Raw genomic sequence first — 19,030 nt, 5'->3', positions numbered from 1 at the left:
CCAACAATCAATCAATCAATCTAATTTAAAGACGCACCAATTTTGCCTACTAGTGCAAGTCTCATAACATCACTGATGATTCGCCAAAGGAAAGCAGAAAATCAAGAGAAGTTGGTTTTAGCATCACCATGTCACACACCAATTCTCTGCGAAACTTCAATAGTACTTTCCCCCGACCACTTGCATGCATATTAATTGCTCTGCGGTTAAACATTGACATACAATGTATTGTCATACAATATCAACTATAGTTATTATCCGGAAAATCCTCTTATCCGTAGGCTTTGGTTAACTTTTATAAAATTTTATTAACAAAAAGATAACTTTTTATAAATACAGAAAATTCACGAAAGAACTGCTATATAAATATTCAAATAACTCAAAGATAATTTAACTTCTCCTACAAAATCTACATAATCACATCGAAACTGTCAAATTGATTGTGAAGGAAAAAATAAATGGTGGAGTTGATTGACGGATAGGAAATTTCCGTATTTAAAACTAGAGGCTCTAAAGAGCATGTGTCGCTCACCTTGGTCTGTGTGAATATTTAACAAAGGACGCAGATGGATTCATGACAAAATTGTGTTTTGGTGATGGTGATGTGTTTGTACATCTTACTTTACTTAACATTCTTGCTGCTTACAATTATCTCTATCTGTAATTAACTTGGCCCAGTAGTTTCAGATGAGAAGATTTTTGTAAAAGATTACTAAGATTTACGAAAAATGGTTAACAATTGTCTATAAAGGGCAATAACTCCTAAAGGGGTCAACTGACCATTTCGGTCATTTGACTTATTTGTAAATCTTACTGTGCTGAACATTATTGCCTTTTACAGTTTATCTCTATCTATAATAATATTCAAGATAATAACAAAAAACAGAAAATTTTTCTTAAAATTACCAATTCAGGGGCAGCAACACAACAACGGGTTGTCTGATTCATCTGAAAATTTCAGGGCAGCTAGATCTTGACCTGAGAAATAATTTTACTTCATGTCTGATTTGCTGTAAATGCTTTGGTTTTTGAGTTATTAGCCAAAAACTGAATTTTACCCCTATGTTCTATTTTTAGCAGTGGCGGCCATCTTGGTTGGTTGGCCAGGTCACGCCACTCATTTTTTAAACTACATACCCCAATGATGATTATGGCCACATTTAGTTAAATTTGGCCCAGTAGTTTCAGATGAGAAGATTCTTGTAAAAGATTACTAAGTTTTACGAAAAATGGTTAAAAATTGACTATAAAGGGCAACAACTACTAAAGGGGTCAACTGACCATTTTGGTCATGTCGACTTATTTGTAAATCTTACTTTGCTGAACGTTATTGCTGTTTACAGTTTATCTCTATCTATAATAGTTTTCAAGATAATAACCAAAAACAGCAAAATTTCCTTAAAATTACCAATTCAGGGGCAGCAACCCAACAACGGGTTGTCGGAATCATCTGAAAATTTCAGGACAGACAGATCTTGACATAATGAACAATTTTTACTCTTGTCAGATTTGCTTTAAATGCTTTGGTTTTTGAGTAATAAGCCAAAAACTGCATTTTACCCCTATGTTCCATTTTTAGCCGTGGCGGCCATCTTGGTAGGTTGACCGGGTCATCGGACACCTCTTTTAAACTAGATACCCCAATGATGATTGTGGCCAAGTTTAAATAAATTTGGCTCTGTAGTTTCAGAGAAGATTTTTGTAAAAGATTACTAAGATATACGAAAAATTGTTAAAAATTGACTATATAGGGCAAAAACTCCTTAAGGGATCAACTGACCATTTCAGTCATGTTGACTTATTTTTAAATCTTACTTGGCTGAACATTATTGCTGTTTACAGTTCATCTCTATTTTTAAATCTTACTTGGCTGAACATTATTGCTGTTTACAGTTCATCTCTATCTATAATAATATTCAAGATAATAACCAAAAACAGCAAAATTTCCTTAAATTACCAATTCAGGGGCAGCAACCCAACAACAGATTGTCCGATTCATCTGAAAATTTCAGGGCAGATAGAATTTCACCTGATGAACAATTTTACCCCCATGTCAGATTTGCTCTTAATGCTTTGGTTTTTGAGTTATAAGCCAAAAACTGCATTTTACCCCTATGTTCTATTTTTAGCCGTGGCGGCCATCTTGGTTGGTTGACGGGTCATCGGACACATCTTTTAAACTAGATACCCCAATAATGATTGTTGCCAAGTTTGGTTGAATTTGGCCCAGTAGTTTCAGAGGAGACGATTTTTGTAAAAGTTATTGACGCTGGACGAAGCCGGACGCAAAGTGATGGGAAAAGCTCACTTGGCCCTGCCAGGTGAGCTAAAAAGGTACAAATGATGTTTTTATTTTTGAGTTTTGACAAAATTGTTTGCAATTTGCCATACAATATTTGCATGCAGTATCGCAATAATATGTTTTGTCCTCTCAAGTGTCAAATACTGTTTTTGAATCATATGTTTTCTCGTTTTCAAAGAAAAATGCGTTAAATTTCTTTCTAAAAAACAGCCAACTTTAAGTTTGAAAGTTTTACTTGGAGATGGTATTATATTTATGTCTTCATCATTTAGATGATCCTTGATAATATGTGCATACATTTACGAAAAGAGCGGGAAATTTAACCAAAAAATATATTTTTGGATTTTAAGGTAACTACCCAAAACCATAAATTGAGCAATACCCCCATTAAAGTGATAAAATACAAAAATGTGACCATAGAAACTTTTTACGACCTGACGGCAATTAAAATATAGATATTATTCTATCATTTACACAATTTGCAGCCATGTGTTATTCCAGACCATTAAACTCGTTAACTAAGCGTCTTTTTTTATGTCAACTGCAGTATTAAAATGTCTTGACTACGAAACCTCTGACTGACAACATGATAACATTATACAACCACAAAATTTGGTCATATAAAAATATATTATTATAAAATATGATTAAAATTATACATAAGTTTAAACTAACTATCAGAATCTCTATTATGAACTACATGTTTCACCTGCAAGCAAAATGTAGCTGCAAGGAAACGTAAACTAGAGGCTCTAAAGAGCCTGTGTCGCTCACCTTGGTCTATGTTGATATTAAACATTGTACACAGATGGATTCATGACAAAATTGTGTTTTGGTGATGGTGATGTGTTTGTAGATCTTACTTTACTAAACATTTTTGCTGCTTACAATTATCTCTATCTATAACAGTAGTTTCTGTGGAAAATGATAGTGAAAATCTACAAATTTTGTAAAAATTGTTAAAAATTGACTATGAAGGGCAATAACTCCTTAGGGGGTCAATTGACTATTTTGGTCATGTTGACTTATTTTTAGTTCTTACTTTGCTGTAAATTATTGCTGTTTACAGTTTATCTCTATCTATAACAATATTCAAGATAATAACAAAAAAATCAGCAAAATTTCCTCAAAATTACCAATTCAGGGGCAGCAACCTAACAACAGAATGTCAGATTCATCTGAAAATTTCAGGGCAGATAGATCTTTACCTGATAAACAATTTGCCCCTTGTCAGATTTGCTCTAAAAGCTTTGGTTTTTGAGTTATAAGCCAAAAACTGCATTTTACCCCTAAGTTCTATTTTTAGCCATGGCGGCCAGCTTGGTTGGTAGGCCTGGTCACTGGACACAATTTTTAAACAAGAAACCCCAAAGATGATTGCTTCGAAGTTTCAATTAATTTGGCCCAGTAGTTTCAGAGGAGAAGATTTTTCTAAAAGATTACTAAGATTTATGAAAAATGGTTAAAAATTGACTATAAAGGGCAATAACTCCTAAAGTGGTCAACTGACCATTTTGGTCATGAACATTATTGCTGTTAACAGTTTATCTCTATCTATGATAATATTCAAGATAATAACCAAAAACAGCAAAAATACTTTAAAATTACCAATTCAGGGGCAGCAACCTAACAACGGAATGTTGGATTCATCTGAAAATTTCAGGGCAGATAGATCTTAACCTGATAAACAATTTTAAAATGCTCTAAATGCTTTGGTTTTTGAGTTATAAGCCAAAAACTGCATTTTACCCCTATGCTCTATTTTTAGCCATGGTGGCCATCTTGGTTGGTTGGCCGGGTCACCGGACACAATTTTTAAACTAGATACCCCAATGATGATTGTGGCCAAGTTTGGTTAAATTTGGCCCAGTAGTTTCAGAGGAGAAGATTTTTGTAAAAGTTAACGTCGGACGCAGGACGACGACGACGGACGCCAAGTGATGAGAAAAGCTCACTTGGCCCTTTGGGCCAGGTGAGCTAAAAAGAATAATCATCAATGCGAGCAAATGTGATGCATCCAAATTAAGACTTGCCAAAAGTATAAGATTTAAGATAGCTCTATCTTTTCCCAATAAAAAGAATAAGTAATCAAAATTTGTTCTACCTAAACACACTGTGGATAATTGAGACAAGGTTTAAGAGGACATCAGATTCTATGTGATTGTAATATCTAACTTGGCACTAACCAATGTAGATGCACACATAAAAAATTTCGGGAAAAATAAAATAAAAGAGCTCCTATCTGCGTTGCATATATTTTATCTATCCCAGGCAATGACTTAAAAAACACTTTTTCTTTTTTTCTTAAAACTTTTAATTCATATCTTATGAGAAATGAAGGTTTCAGAGAAAAGACAATATGAACCCCCATATTTTTATTTTTTGTTGAAATCAATCAGTTTAAATTTGGATCCTTTGGACTTTTAGTGGACCAATTTTAAATCCTGGCCCAAAATTTAAAATATAAATATGCAGTTAGATTCCACATATCAAAGATATTAATTCAATGAAATCAAACTAAGTTTAATTTTTGGACCTTTTCGACTTAAATGTGAACCAATTTGAAAACTGGGCCCCGACATCAATATACAGTTAGAGTCAGCTTTATATTAAAGAACCCTAAAAAGTCAAGACTTTGATTTAAACCTGGGAACTGTATACCTAACATATATGTTCCTGTTTAAACCCTATTTAAATTGGTCATGAAAATAGTATTAGAAAAGTATTGTTTGTGGTCCCTTTTTGGTCCATAATTCTATACAATTAGGGTCATAACCCCCAAAACCAATTACCAAAATCAATCAAAACCTTTTTAATGTATGGAACCATGTGGTACAATTCCACAGAGATCAAAACATTTATACACACACCAATCTAATAATACATTTACCAAGATCTGATGGATAATTGTACTATTTGTTTTGATAGATGAATAAACAACAAAACTCCTATAGATATGCTAGAAATAAGGTGTGGTGATACCCTTTCTTTCAGTTGATAAAGTAACTCAAACATAAAGGTTTTACATATTAGTTAAATCATTCCACATACAGTTATCAAATCTCCCATTAACTGTTACACAGAGCTTTAGAACGCTGTCCAGTATTACCAATACATTGATAATAAAAAAGATATGAATTTCAAGAGCAGCATAAATGATACATATAGAGTTATTTCTGTAACAGTATGTTCTATATAGGCACAAGGTATTTAATCACACAGTCACATTTGAAATACAACTTTAAGTCTGTGGATCGTATGGTTGTTTGGAGTCTGTAGCGTGTATTTCTGGTTGATAAGTCATAAGCACTACCATCACCCAAACATGAAGCAAAACCTACAACAAAAACATATATTTGATAGTTATATGGCACAAAATAAGAAAAAAATATCAGGGGTTCAGCAGAACTCTGTGTCTTGGCTGAGATTGCTACTGTCCACGGTATGTATAGTGTCCGGATAGGATCGAGTTTTTTCGAGTGATTCGGTCCATTTTTTTTTTGAGTGATAAGTTCAATTAACTGCTATTTCGTAATTATAATAGTTTTTTTCACATTACTACCCATCTTGCATTGAATACTATACATGTTTTGATCAACAATGAAGATCAAATTCCTTGTATTTAACCAAAGAATTCAGTGTTCGTTATTGTCCATGTTTTTACGAGAGCAATGTGAAATCGTCCTGGTTTTTAAACAAATGATCTGGGTTTTTAGCAAAAAAAATAAATTGGTAAAAAGGTGTTGGTTTTTAAAAATGACTTTTTCTAGTTTATAACCATAGTTAAGTGAAGGACAATATCATATATTCCAAATAAATCATCAAAAACATGTTACTTCGTTTATCAAAATGAAGCCTTTTCAATTTAATGCTCTGTTCGGAAAGTGTTCTTCAGAACTTTCCAGTGTTCATTAAAAAATTACTTGATCCTTAAACTAGAGGCTCTAAAGAGCCTGTGTCACCCACCTTGGTCTATTAAAGTGCATATTAAACAAAAGACACCAATGGATTCATGACAAAATTGTGTTTTGGTGATGGTGATGTGTTTGTAGATCTCACTTTACTGAAAATTCTTGATGCTTATGATTTTCTCTATCTATGACTTGACCCAGTAGTTTCAGTGGAAAATATTTTGTAAAAATTTACAAACTTTCTGAAAATAGTAAAAAGTTGACTATAAAGGGTCAATTGGCCATTTTGGTCATGTTGACTTATTTTGTAGGTCTTACTTTGCTGTACATTATTGCTGTTTACAGTTTATCTCTATCTATAATAATATTCAAGATAATAACAAAAAGCTGCAATTTTTTTTAAAAATTACCAATTAAGAGGCAGCAACCAAACAACGGGGTGCCTGAATGGTTTGGAAATTTCCAGGCAAAAAGATCTTGACCTAATGAACAATTTTATCTCTCCGGCAGATTTGCTCGAAATGCTTTGGTTTCAAGAGATATGAGCCAAAAACTGCATTTTACCCTATATACTACATGTATTTTTAGCTATGTCGGCCATCTTAGTTCGCGGGCGGTGTCATCAAACACAATTTTATAACTAAATACCTTAATGATGATTGTGTGCAACTTTGGTTAACTTCATCCTAGTAGTTTCAGAGGAGAAGATTTTTGTTAAAGATAACAAAAATTTCCGAAAAATTGTTAAAAATTGACTACCGTATGTATATAGGCCAAAAAGTCCTTAAGGGATCAACTGACTATTTTGGTCATGTTGACTTATTTGTAGATCTTACTTTGCTGAACATTATTGCTGTTTACAGTTTATCACTATCTAGACTCTATATATAATAATATTCAAGTTAATAACCAAAAACAGCAAAATTTTCTTAAATTACCAATTCAGGGGCAGCGACCTAAGATCGGGTTATCCGATTCATCTGAAAATTTTAGGGCAGATAGATATTCACCTAATTACAATTTTATCCCTTGTCAGATCTTTAAACTAGATACCTCAATAATGGTTATGGCCAAGTTTAATAAAATTTAGCCAAGAAGTATCAGAGGAGAAGATTTTTGTAAAAAATAACGACAATGAACGCCAAGTGATAAGAAACGCTCACTTGGCCCTTTGGGCCAGGTGAGCTAAAACGGTGTTTTGACCGTAGTGCAGGGAACTCATATTCATTTTAATTAGATATAGGAAGCTGTGGTATGAGTGCCAATGAGACAACTATCTATCCAAATAACAATCATAAAAGTAAACCATTATAGTTCAAGGTATGACTTCAAAACGGAGCATTGGCACACACAGAAAAACAGGTTAAAGGGCCTCAAAATTACTAGTGTAAAACCATTTAAACGGGAAAACCAACGGTCTTATCTATATTAAAAAAACCGAGAAACATGTATAAAATAAATAAACAAATGACAACTACTGCATATCAGATTCTCGACTAAGAACAGGTGCAAACATTTGCAGCGGGATTAAACGTTTAAATGGTACCAAACCTTCTCCCTTTTTCTGAAACAAAAGTATAACATAACAACATAGAAAAACACACGATAACATATCAATTGGAAGGCAATCAAACAACGTAAATTAACACACTACGAGTGCAGGGAACTCAAATTCATTTTAACTTCATTTCATGCTACTTTCCATTTTACAGTTAACAGTTATCAAAGGTACCAGGATTATAATTTAGTACGCCAGACGCGTGTTTCGTCTACATAAGACTCATCAGTGACGCTCATATCAAAATATTTATAAAGCCAAACAAGTACAAAGTTAAAGAGCATTGAGTAATATTTCTTGTGGTGAACCCCGGAGATTAAAAGAAAGGAGTAGGAAACTAAAGACAGCAGTGAAGAATCAGAAAAATGCTATGTAATGAACGATATTCTAATAAAAGAGGCCTGGCCCAACCCCCATAAAAAATCCATTAATAAAAAACAAATAAAAAAACCAACACACTTAATCCAACCTATTGCCATTGAACACAAAATTTGAATAAAATTTCATACATAATCAACAATGAAATGAATAGCTCATTTATAATTTAGCCTAAATATGACCTTTTAACAATGATAGAACCAAATGGCGCAGCTTTATACCACCACAGAGGTCAAACCCTGAATGGTTAGGGCTAGTATGGACACAACATTCAAACTGGATACAGCTCTGAATTTGGATTGTAATTAAATAGTTGACACAGAATGAACTTGTGGTCTAATGAACTTAAAATTCTTTTTTTTGCTTTTGAGCAATTTACTATGCTGTTGAATATTAATCCTTTGATATTTGAAGAAATTTTCTTTTTCATTTCTGAAATCTGAAATAAGAAAAATTGAACCTTACCACTTTTTTTCACCTCCCCCTTTCCCTTATTCCAAAAATGATCTCAATTCAAATTTCTAATGGAGTTTTAAACAAAAACTACTCATTTAAATACATCATAGAATATAAAATGTCATACAGTCATGATTTAAGTTGATTTAACTACTATTCTGGACAAAGAAAGATAACTCAAATGCAACATTTTATATAGGAAGAATTTCAAATGAAGTTCATTAAACTTAAGTTTTTTGGCAAATATCCAATATACATAATTTAAGAGCAGTTTAGGTGAGATATTAAAATGAGTTTCAATTACCAACCTTACACTGCTTTTAAATTATGTTTTGTACTTTAATAAGTAATTGTCCATTAACCTGGAAACCCTTTTCCCCCCTTTTTTTGCACCTTATTCCTTAACAGTTTGAGCCATAACTCCTAAAGACAGTTCTTACCATCCTTTTGTGGTATTCCAATGTCCAAAATCTAAATACATGGTTAGATTCATCATATCAAAGAACCCCAAGAATTCATTTTTTGATGAAATCAAATAAAGTTCAATTTTGGACGCTAAAAATCTAAATACATGGTTAGATTCAGCATATTGAAGAACTCCATATATTGAATTTTTGTTGAAATCAAACAAAATTTTGGACCCCGATTTGGACCAACTTGAAAACTGGCCCATTATAAAAGAAAAACTCGATCAGTACATGTTTAGATTCAGCATATCAAAGAACCCCAAAAATTCAATTTTTGTTAAAATCAAACTTAGTTTAATTTTGGACCCTTTGGACCTTAATGTAGACCAATTTGAAAACGGGAGCAAAAATTAAGAATCTAAATACACGGTTAGATTTGGTATATCAAAGAACCCCAATAGTTCAATTTTTGATGAAATCAAACAAAGTTTAATATTGGACCTTTTTGGCCCCTTATTCCTTGGGACCAAACTCCTAAAATCAATCCAACCAAACCTTCCTTTTGTGGTCATAAACCTTGTGTTAAAATTTCATTGATTTCAATTAACTTATACTAAAGTTATTGTGCAAAAAACAAGAAAAATGCTTATTTTGGGACCTGTTTGTGACCCCTATTTCCTAAACTGTTGGGACTTAAACTCCCAAAATCAATCCCAACCTTCCTTTTGTGGTCATAGACCTTATGTTAAAATTTCATAGATTTCTGTTCACTTATACTAAAGTTATTGTGCGAAAACCAAGAAAAATTCTTATTTGGGCCCTTTTTGGCCCCTAATTCCTAAACTGTTGGGAATAAAACACCCAAAATCAATCCCAACCTTCCTTTTATGGTCATAAACCTTGTGTTTAAATTTCATAGATTTCTTTTTACTTTTACTTAAGTTAGAGTGCGAAAACCAAATGTCTTTTGACGACAACACCAACGTGATACCAATAAAGGACCAAAAAATTTTCAATTTTTGCGGTCGTATAAAAATACAGAATGTGTGTATTATATGCTATCACCAGCTAGATTGTCCAGTGCTTAGAATGACATCAGTAACAACATTATAATGTCTTGATTAATCTTTGCGGGTCAACCAAATCTTTCCGATTCTCCTGTGACCTATACTATCGAAAAGCTTTAACACACGTTCCTATGTATATACATGTATATATATTTATGTCCAGAAGCAAGTTATAAGCTTCTAGAAGTCGAGAACATGTTATAAGCATTCGAATGTTACAAGTGATCACATGTTATCTGTAAACATTCCGCTGGAAGATATGTCAACCTACCTGGACACATTATTCTACCAATTTTAAAGTCATTGGTTTGACCTACCAGGGTACGAACCCACGACCTACCGCACTAGAATCAATGGAACACGCTTGCATACAAACAGACAATGCTGTTCATAATCAGAAAAAAAAACATGAAAAAAATATTTTCAAACAATACCAAAAATATATTTCATACTTTTATTAAAGATAAATAAAAATCATGAATTGCCTTATACTACAAAGACTTCCATAGAAAAGGCGCTTCATGATTTTGTTTAAATTAATTATGAATAATAATTATTTTTGGTAAATGAATTATTTTATCGATTAGCATTTGTGAAAGTGCAAACATTGATAGCTATAGCGTTATCGATTCAAAAATAAACCAAGGAAAGTAATAAAAACGCCAGCATACTTATAGGGGTGTTTATACTCATCTTTTTTTCTCTTTAAAGAACCCGTCTTCAACCAGTTTTGTAACAACATTAAGATTTGTTTCGTAGAACATATGGAACAGGTTAATGTTCTGGAAAGTTTTTAAGAAGTGTATAACAATTATGAACTAGCTGGAGTACAATATTGTCCTCATATAAACATTGAGCAGAGTACATTTTTTTATTTTGATTTGTATTCGGAACACTTATTTTTTTACCGACACCGCTATGGTAAAAGCTGCAATAGCTGCTTCAGATTGGACACACTGTATGTAGTGTGCCGGTAGATAATTTGAAACTCAAAACTCACATATTGATAATGTAAAATACATAATTAAAAAAAATGACACTTTGAAAGTTTGGTCGTCGTTTCAAAAATGAGGCATTTGCCTCCATTACGCTACGGCCGTTTTATTAAAAGGAAGCTCTCATGGTGTTTAGTTGCTGTGTTACCAACCATTACATATGCATAATCAGACTCCTCCTCACAGTAGTAGCATTCAAACATTTTAGGCTTCCATTTTTAAATAACAATAGAATAAATAATACAAGATGCAAGACAAATAATTCATGAAATATTTCGGATGTATACTCTTTAAAAAACAAACATATATCTCACCTTTATGCAATATATGTATGTACGTCTCAATCCAAATTGTCTATGCTTACATTAATTTGTTGACAAAGAATATATACAGCTGTACATGCAATTTCTAAGATGCGAGAAAAACAAGTGAAACTGCGAGCTTCTGCTCACTGATGATACCCTCGCCACAAGTGGATAATATAAATAGTGTAAAAATATGCAAGTGTTCGGTAAACAGGAAGTTGTCGAGAGATGAATCTGAAAACACATCACACATTATAGCTGACTTATATAAATCCTGAAACCAAATTTCAGAAATCCTTGTATTGTAGTTCCTGAGAAAAATGTGACGAAAAATTTTCAACTTGGCTATCATGTGTGAAATCATTCAAGTGTTCGGTAAACAGGAAGTTGTCAAGTGATCAATCTGAAAACGCATCACACGGTATGGCTGACTTAGATAAACCCTGATATAAATTCAACTTTTTTAACGAAAAGAAATATCAGAATGATGATATCTTTTTATCTCAAATACTAACATACCAGGTATAACCTTGTTTATCAAACTCAAGCTTCTATATCACATCTTGTTAGAAAACTAGAGGCTCTAAAGAGCCTGTGTCGCTCACCTTGGTTTATGTGAATTAAACAAAGGAAGCAGACAGTTCATGACAAAATTGTGTTTAGGTGATTGTGATGTGTTTGTACATCTTACTTAACTGAACATTCTTGCTGCTTACAATTATCTCTATCTATAATGAACTTGTTCGTGTATTTTCAGTGGAAAATGTTAGTAAAAATTTACAAATTTTATGAAAATTGTTAAAAATTGATTATGGACAATAACTTCTTAGGGGGGCAATTGACCATTTTGGTCATTTTGACTTATTTTTGAGTCTTAAATTGCTGAACATTATTGCTGTTTACAGTTTATCTCTAATAATATTCAAGATAATAACCCAAAACAGCAAAATTTCCTTAAATTACCAATTTAGGGGCAGCAACCTAACAACGAGTGTCCCATTTATCTAAAAATTTCAGGGCAGATAGATCTTGACCAGATAAACAATTTTACCCACTGTCAGATTTGCTCTAAATGCTTTGGTTTTTGAATAATAACCAAAAATCTGCATTTTACCTCCATGTTCTATTTTTAGCCATGGTGGCCATCTTGGTTGGTTGGTCAGGTAACAAAACACAATTTTTAAACTAGATACATCAATAATGATTGTGGCCAAGTTTGGATTAATTTGGCCTTGTAGTTTAAGAGGAGAAAAATTTTGTAAAAGATCATGGAGATTTACGAAAAATGGTTAAAAATTGACTATAAAGGGCAATAACTCCTAAAGGGGTCAACTGACCATTTTGGTCCTGTTGACTTATTTGTAAATCTTACTTTGCTGAACATGTTTGCTGTTTACAGTTTAAATCTATCCATAATAATATTCAAGATAATATCCAAAAACAGCAACATTTCCTTAAAATTATCAATTCAGGGGCAGCAACCCAACAACAGGTTGTCCCATTCATCTTAAAATTACAGGGCAGATAGATCTTGACCAGATAAACAATTTTACCCATTGTCAGATTTGCTCTACATGCTTTGGTTTTTGAGTAATAACCAAAAACTGCATTTAACCTCCATGTTCTATTTTTAGCCGTGGCAGCCATCTTGGTTGGTTGGCCAGGTAAAAAAACACAAGTTTTTAACTAGATACATCAATGTTGATTGTGGCCAAGTTTGGATTAATTTGGCCTGGTAGTTTCAGAGGAGAAGATTTTTGTAAAAGATCATGGAGATTGACGAAAAAAGGTTAAAAATTGACTATAAAGGGCAATAACTCCTAAAGGGGTCAACTGAACATTTTGGTCCTGTTGACTTATTTGTAAATCTTACTTTGCTGAACATTATTGCTGTTTCCAGGTTATCTCCATCTATAATAATATTAAAGATAATAACCAACTAGAGGCTCTCAAGAGCCTGTGTGGCTCACCTTGGTTTATGTGTATATTAAACAATGGACACAGATAAATTCATAACGAAATTGTGTTTTGGTGATGGTGATGTGTTTGTAGATCTTACTTTACTGAACATTCTTGTTGCTACAATTATCTCTATCTATAATGAAGTGGCCCAGTAATTACAGTGGAAAATATTTTCTAAAAATCTACCAAAAATATATGAAAAATGTAAATAATTGACTATAAAGGGCAATAACTCCTAAAGGGGTCAACTGACCATTTTGGTCATGTTGATTTATTTGTAAATCTTACTTTGCCGAACATTATTGCTGTTTACAGTTTATCTCTATCTATAATATTATTCAAGATAATAACCCAAAACAGCAAAATTTCCTTAAAATTACCAATTCAGAGGCAGCAACCCAACAACAAGTTGTTCGATTCATCTGAAACTTTCCAGGCAGATAGATCTTGATCTGATAAACAATTTTACCCCTGCCAGATTTGCACGTAATGCTGTGGTTTTTGAGTTATAAGCCAAAAACTGCATTTTACCCCTATGTTCTATTTTAGCCATGGCGGCCATCTTGGTTGGTTGACTGGGTCACCGGACACAATTTTTAAACTGGATACCCGAATGATAATTGTGGGCAAGTTTGGTTTAATTTGGCCCAGTAGTTTCAGAGGAGAAGATTTTTGTAAAAGATTACAAAGATTTATGAAAAATGGTTAAAAATTGACTAAAAAGGGCATTAACTCCTAAAGGGGTCAACTGACCATTTTGGTCATGTTGACTTATTTGTAAATCTTATTTTGTTGAACATTATTGCTGTTTACACTTTATCTCTATCTATAATAATATTGTGATGAGAAAAGCTCACTTGGCCTTTTGGTTTAATTTGGCCCAGTAGTTTCAAAGGAGAAGATTTTTGTAAAAGATTACAAAGATTTATGAAAAATGGTTAAAAATTGACTAAAAAGGGCATTAACTCCTAAAGGGGTCAACTGACCATTTTGGTCATGTTGACTTATTTGTAAATCTTATTTTGTTGAACATTATTGCTGTTTACACTTTATCTCTATCTATAATAATATTCAAGATAATAACCAAAAACAGTAAAATTACCTTAAAATTACCAATTTAGGGGCAGCAACCCAATCATGGGTTGTCTGATTCATCTAAAAATTTCAGGGCAGATAGATCTTGACCAGATAAACAATTTATCCCCATGTCAGATTTGCTCTAAATGCTTTGGTGTTATAAGCCAAAAACTGCATTTTACCCCTATGTTCTATTTTTAGCCATGGCGGCCATCTTGGTTGGTTGGCCGGGTAACAAAACAAACTTTAAACTAGATACATCAATGATGATTGTGGCCAAGTTTGGTTTAATTTGGCCAAGTAGTTTCAGAGTAGAAGATTTTTGTAAAAGTTAACGACGACGGACGCAGGACAACGACAACGACGCCGGACGCCAAGTGATGAGAAAAGCTCACTTGGCCTTTTGGCCAGGTGAGCTAAAAAGTGGTCACACTCGAAAAAGCCCAATCAAATCACTCCAAAAACCACGATCCTAGCCGTACACTATACCTACTGTGCTGTCAGTAAAGTAAAATGTTGATTAAAAAAGTGAATCCATTCATTCATCAGTTAAATACAGATTTAAAAAAAAAAATCTTTAAATGCTATTTCTTTGTCTTGAACAGTTGAACAGTCTCTGTCCAAGTTTTATAACAATCAATAAAAGTTTACACATTCAGCAGGTCACTTTTTCATTTATCCAAGCACAGACACTCGTTTCTGATAAAAAAAAATCCTATATTATACCTTTATATAACACAAGGTACTTAACTCGTGATTTAGAAAAATGTCAGGTGGTGACTAAATTCCGTTATATGCTGATTTCTTGGCTGTCAACCCCACTAAAACTTGTTATGTCGTCAATCTAAATTGATTTATCTTCACAATGGTATATAAGATGCCTACTTTTGTAGTCAGAATCATCCGTAGCAATCCTTCCCAAGTATGTCAATCGTAATTATTTCGTCTATCGACACAAAATTGCCAATAAACGTCTCGCAGAAAATGATCAATCAAAAATTCTAATATGACGTTCTTCTTTAGCTTTGGATACAAAGCCATGTTCTAATTTGAATAGAACATGGGCTGCACGTGATTGACGTCACAATTGAAATTGCAACGTCAGATGAATTTTGAACAACGCCAGAGATCAAAATGGACATTTTTTATGGTGTTGCTCGCTAGGAAATTAAATAAAAACATTCTAAAAGTAAGTTTAAATGTTTTTGTTCTTTTTTTATTGATAAACTGTTGATTTTTCTATAACGTTTTTGTTCACCAAATCAAAATGGCGACATTTCGAGCGTCTACTATAGGTCCGCTTCGAAGTACAAAAGTTCAAAATATTCCTTTTAGAATCGAAATAATTCTATCATGCCATGCTCTATGCTCATTTTAACATGGGTAGGCATTATATTTGTAACATTTAATAACTCGCTAACGCTCGGTATTAAGATATTAACAAATATAATGCCTACCCATGTTAAAATGAGCATAGAGCATGGCATGATAGAATTATTTCTTAAATTATTTCAGAAAAGAACTTATCAGCTGGTAAGTAAAATTGTAAAAGATACCTTGAAAAAAATCTAGCAAGTGTTATTTGTGGTAAATCTAATAAGTTACAAATTTTCCCATGACGTCAATGTCATTCAGACTCTCTTGAAAATGTATGAAATGTATGAAACGTATGAAATGTTACAAGATCAGATAACTGCGAGAATCATTTAGACTTTCCCATAAAATTGACCAATCGGAAACCGAGATATATAAAGAGACGTGACACGTTAATTGCCAATCCATCGTCTGCAGACGAAATAATTACAATTGACATACTTGGGTAGAGTCTCCAAAATGCCCACCTAAACATCTTTGAGATCATTGAGGTACTGAAGAAGACCAAGGTTAAAGCAATAATAGAATGTAATTTTATACATAATGCAGCTATTATCCAGTATGCAGCCATAGGAATGTAATATTATCCAGTATGCAGCCAGAGGAGCCTGCCCACCAAAAAAGATGAAGATTCAGATTAATAGACACCAGACTCCAGCTATTGAATAAATAGAAAACACTAATAATCTATTTACTTAAGTTAGAACAGACTAAACAATGGTATGCTCATTAAACCTTTTGTCTTTTTTAATTTCTTTACTAATAGATAATTGGTATAAATAAAAGTGGGCAAACCAGGAGTAAACTGTACTGCCGGAGACGTAAGGATTAAAATTAAATCCTTGATGGCCAATAGATTATCCTGTACTGCAATATATAGATATAATCAAAATTTATATTTTGTATGATATCTGTTAAAAATAAATAATCTGTTTATATAGTGAATTCAATATTCAAGATTATATTTCATTACTTCTTGCAGCTTTGAACCATGATAATAGGAATTATTTGCAATTGCATCCATATCAGATTCCTTCATTAGGTTAACTGTGTTGTGTTTCTCAATTTAGAAATTCAATAATATTTTGTCAATAAAAAGGTAAATAAAGGAAAATATGAATGATTTTGCTCACTCCTGTTGTTATAAATTTAAACATATTAATTGGACGAAGTACCAAAATTAAATACACATGCCTTTCTAAAGAAAACCGCCATAATATCCTGATGCCAAAATTTCCCGATGCCAAAATTTCCCAATTTAGGGTATAGGTATGTGGTAAGTTAACCAAGTGACTTCTGCCTCCAGGTGTCGAGCTTTCTGCGACACAAGTCATAGGCTCAACAAAAAATTATGAATAATCTCAGTTAAGCAGATATTGTTCCACATTCGAAATAGTCCTGCAACATGTCACAATATTATTTTCTTACCATATACAAAATAATGAAAATTCGACTCATGGGATTTCTTCTTAGGAACACTCCAAGTCTGATGCTGAAATTGAAAAAAAATAATTCAAAAAAATCAGTTAATATTTGGGGATTTCAGTTTTCAAAGATAAATTAATTCATAAAATTGGTATTGCCTCAAAACAAAAGATAATCAAAGCACAATAGGAGCTGGATAAGGCTTTTTGTCATATACTTATCAATACACATTAGTGCAAGTTATCCCTCTTAACATGCTATAGAGATCCAATAGTCAAAATTGTGTAAACATACATCACAGACACCTAAAAGGATTTTCCTGCAGAGGTCGAGCAAGTATGTACACATCATTTAAACTTAAAACAGCTCGGATCCCAGTGGAATTCCCCTATATTTCATTGGATTTGTTTTATTGTCCCATACAAGAATATCTATGGTTTAGTGGTGGGGATCTCACCATTTACAAGTTCTTCAAGCGGAGGGGGTGAGAGTGACCGCCATGGACTCCCTCTTAATTTCATTTGATTTGTTTTATTGTCCAATACATGAATATATATGGTTATGGGGTAAGGATCTTGATAGTTTACAAGTTATCAAACAGAAGCGCAGGTTTGGGTAAACGCTAGGGACTCTTCCAATATTTCATTTGATTTTTTTATTCTACCATACAAGAATATATATGGTTTAGGGCAAATTAGGGGTGGGGATCTGAACCATTTACAAGATAAAAGCATATTCTCAAATTGAACCAAAAAAAGGAGGGGGGGGGGGGGGGTTAAGAATATATATGTTTTAAGGAGACTTAATTTAATTATCTTCAAACTGTCTCAAAATTACCAGTACATTTCTTACTATATTTATACAGTCCTATAAAGCTTATAATCATCAGCACTTCACTTAGGAAACAGAGGATTTTCAAATAAATCTGTCACTCAAATGATAATTTGGAGATAAGACTTTTATCACATGCTCTGTCATAATCTGATAACAGGAGATACTTATTTTAAAACACTTAATGTAACCAAACTTAATATATATAATCAACCATTTCTGTACAAAAAGAAATAACTCAATCCCGATATTAACCAGATGCTCTGCAGGGCACAGCTTTATACGACCACAGAGGTAGAACTCTGAACAGTTGGGGCAAGTATGGACACTACATCCAAGCTTGATATAGCTCTGAATTCGGATTGTGATTAAATAGTTGACACAGTATAGGTTTCTGACACAGAATGAATGTGGTCTAATAAACTTAACAATTATTTTTTTTGCTTTTGAGCAATACACTAGGCTGTTGAAGAAATTTTCTTTTTAATTTCTGAAATCTGAAATGAGAAAAATTGCTAAAGTAATTGTCCATTTAACCAGGAAATCCTTGTTTTCCCCCTTTTTTGCCCCTGATTCATAAACAGATTGAGTCATAACTTGACAACTCCAATCCTAACCATCCTTTTGTGGTGTGGAAACTTGTGATACAATTTCAGGCAATTCTATACACTGTTCCACAAGTAATTGTCTTGACACTAGAACAATATGTATTTGGGCCCCCTTCTATCCCCCTTATTCCTAAACCAAAGGGACCTTAACCCCCAAAATCAATCCCAACCTACCTTTTGTGGTTTCAAACCTTGTGTTGAAATTTCAATGATTTATATTTATTTATACTTAAGTTATTGGCAAATTTCCAATAATGCTAAACTTATTGGCAAATTTCTAATTATACTTATCATTATAATAAGTTATTGGCAAATTTCCAATGAAATTTATTATACTAAAGTTATTTGCAAATTTCCAATGGAGTTTATGAATA

At 32.9% G+C, this 19,030-nt stretch overlaps 1 protein-coding gene across 2 annotated transcripts in view; it reads right to left on the bottom strand.

Annotated features, from left to right (window-relative positions):
* Positions 1 to 5,257: 5,257 nt before the first annotated feature.
* The window catches only part of LOC134710325 (golgin subfamily A member 5-like), a 104,062-nt gene continuing 90,289 nt past the window's right edge, over positions 5,258 to 19,030 (bottom strand). For both annotated transcript variants that reach the window (XM_063570651.1, XM_063570650.1), the window contains exons 14-15: positions 17,221 to 17,284; positions 5,258 to 5,639 (exon numbers count right to left, since the gene is read on the bottom strand). In XM_063570651.1, coding sequence (XP_063426721.1) covers positions 5,544 to 5,639; positions 17,221 to 17,284 — 160 coding nt within the window. In that variant the 3' untranslated portion in view covers positions 5,258 to 5,543. The remainder of the gene's footprint in view (positions 5,640 to 17,220; positions 17,285 to 19,030) is intronic.

Source organism: Mytilus trossulus, chromosome 3, assembly GCF_036588685.1.
Source record: "Mytilus trossulus isolate FHL-02 chromosome 3, PNRI_Mtr1.1.1.hap1, whole genome shotgun sequence".
In the NCBI taxonomy this organism is placed as follows: Eukaryota; Metazoa; Mollusca; class Bivalvia; order Mytilida; family Mytilidae; genus Mytilus; species Mytilus trossulus.
The sequence above is the reverse complement of the archived record's forward strand: the minus strand, read 5'-3'. Positions and strand labels throughout refer to the sequence as shown.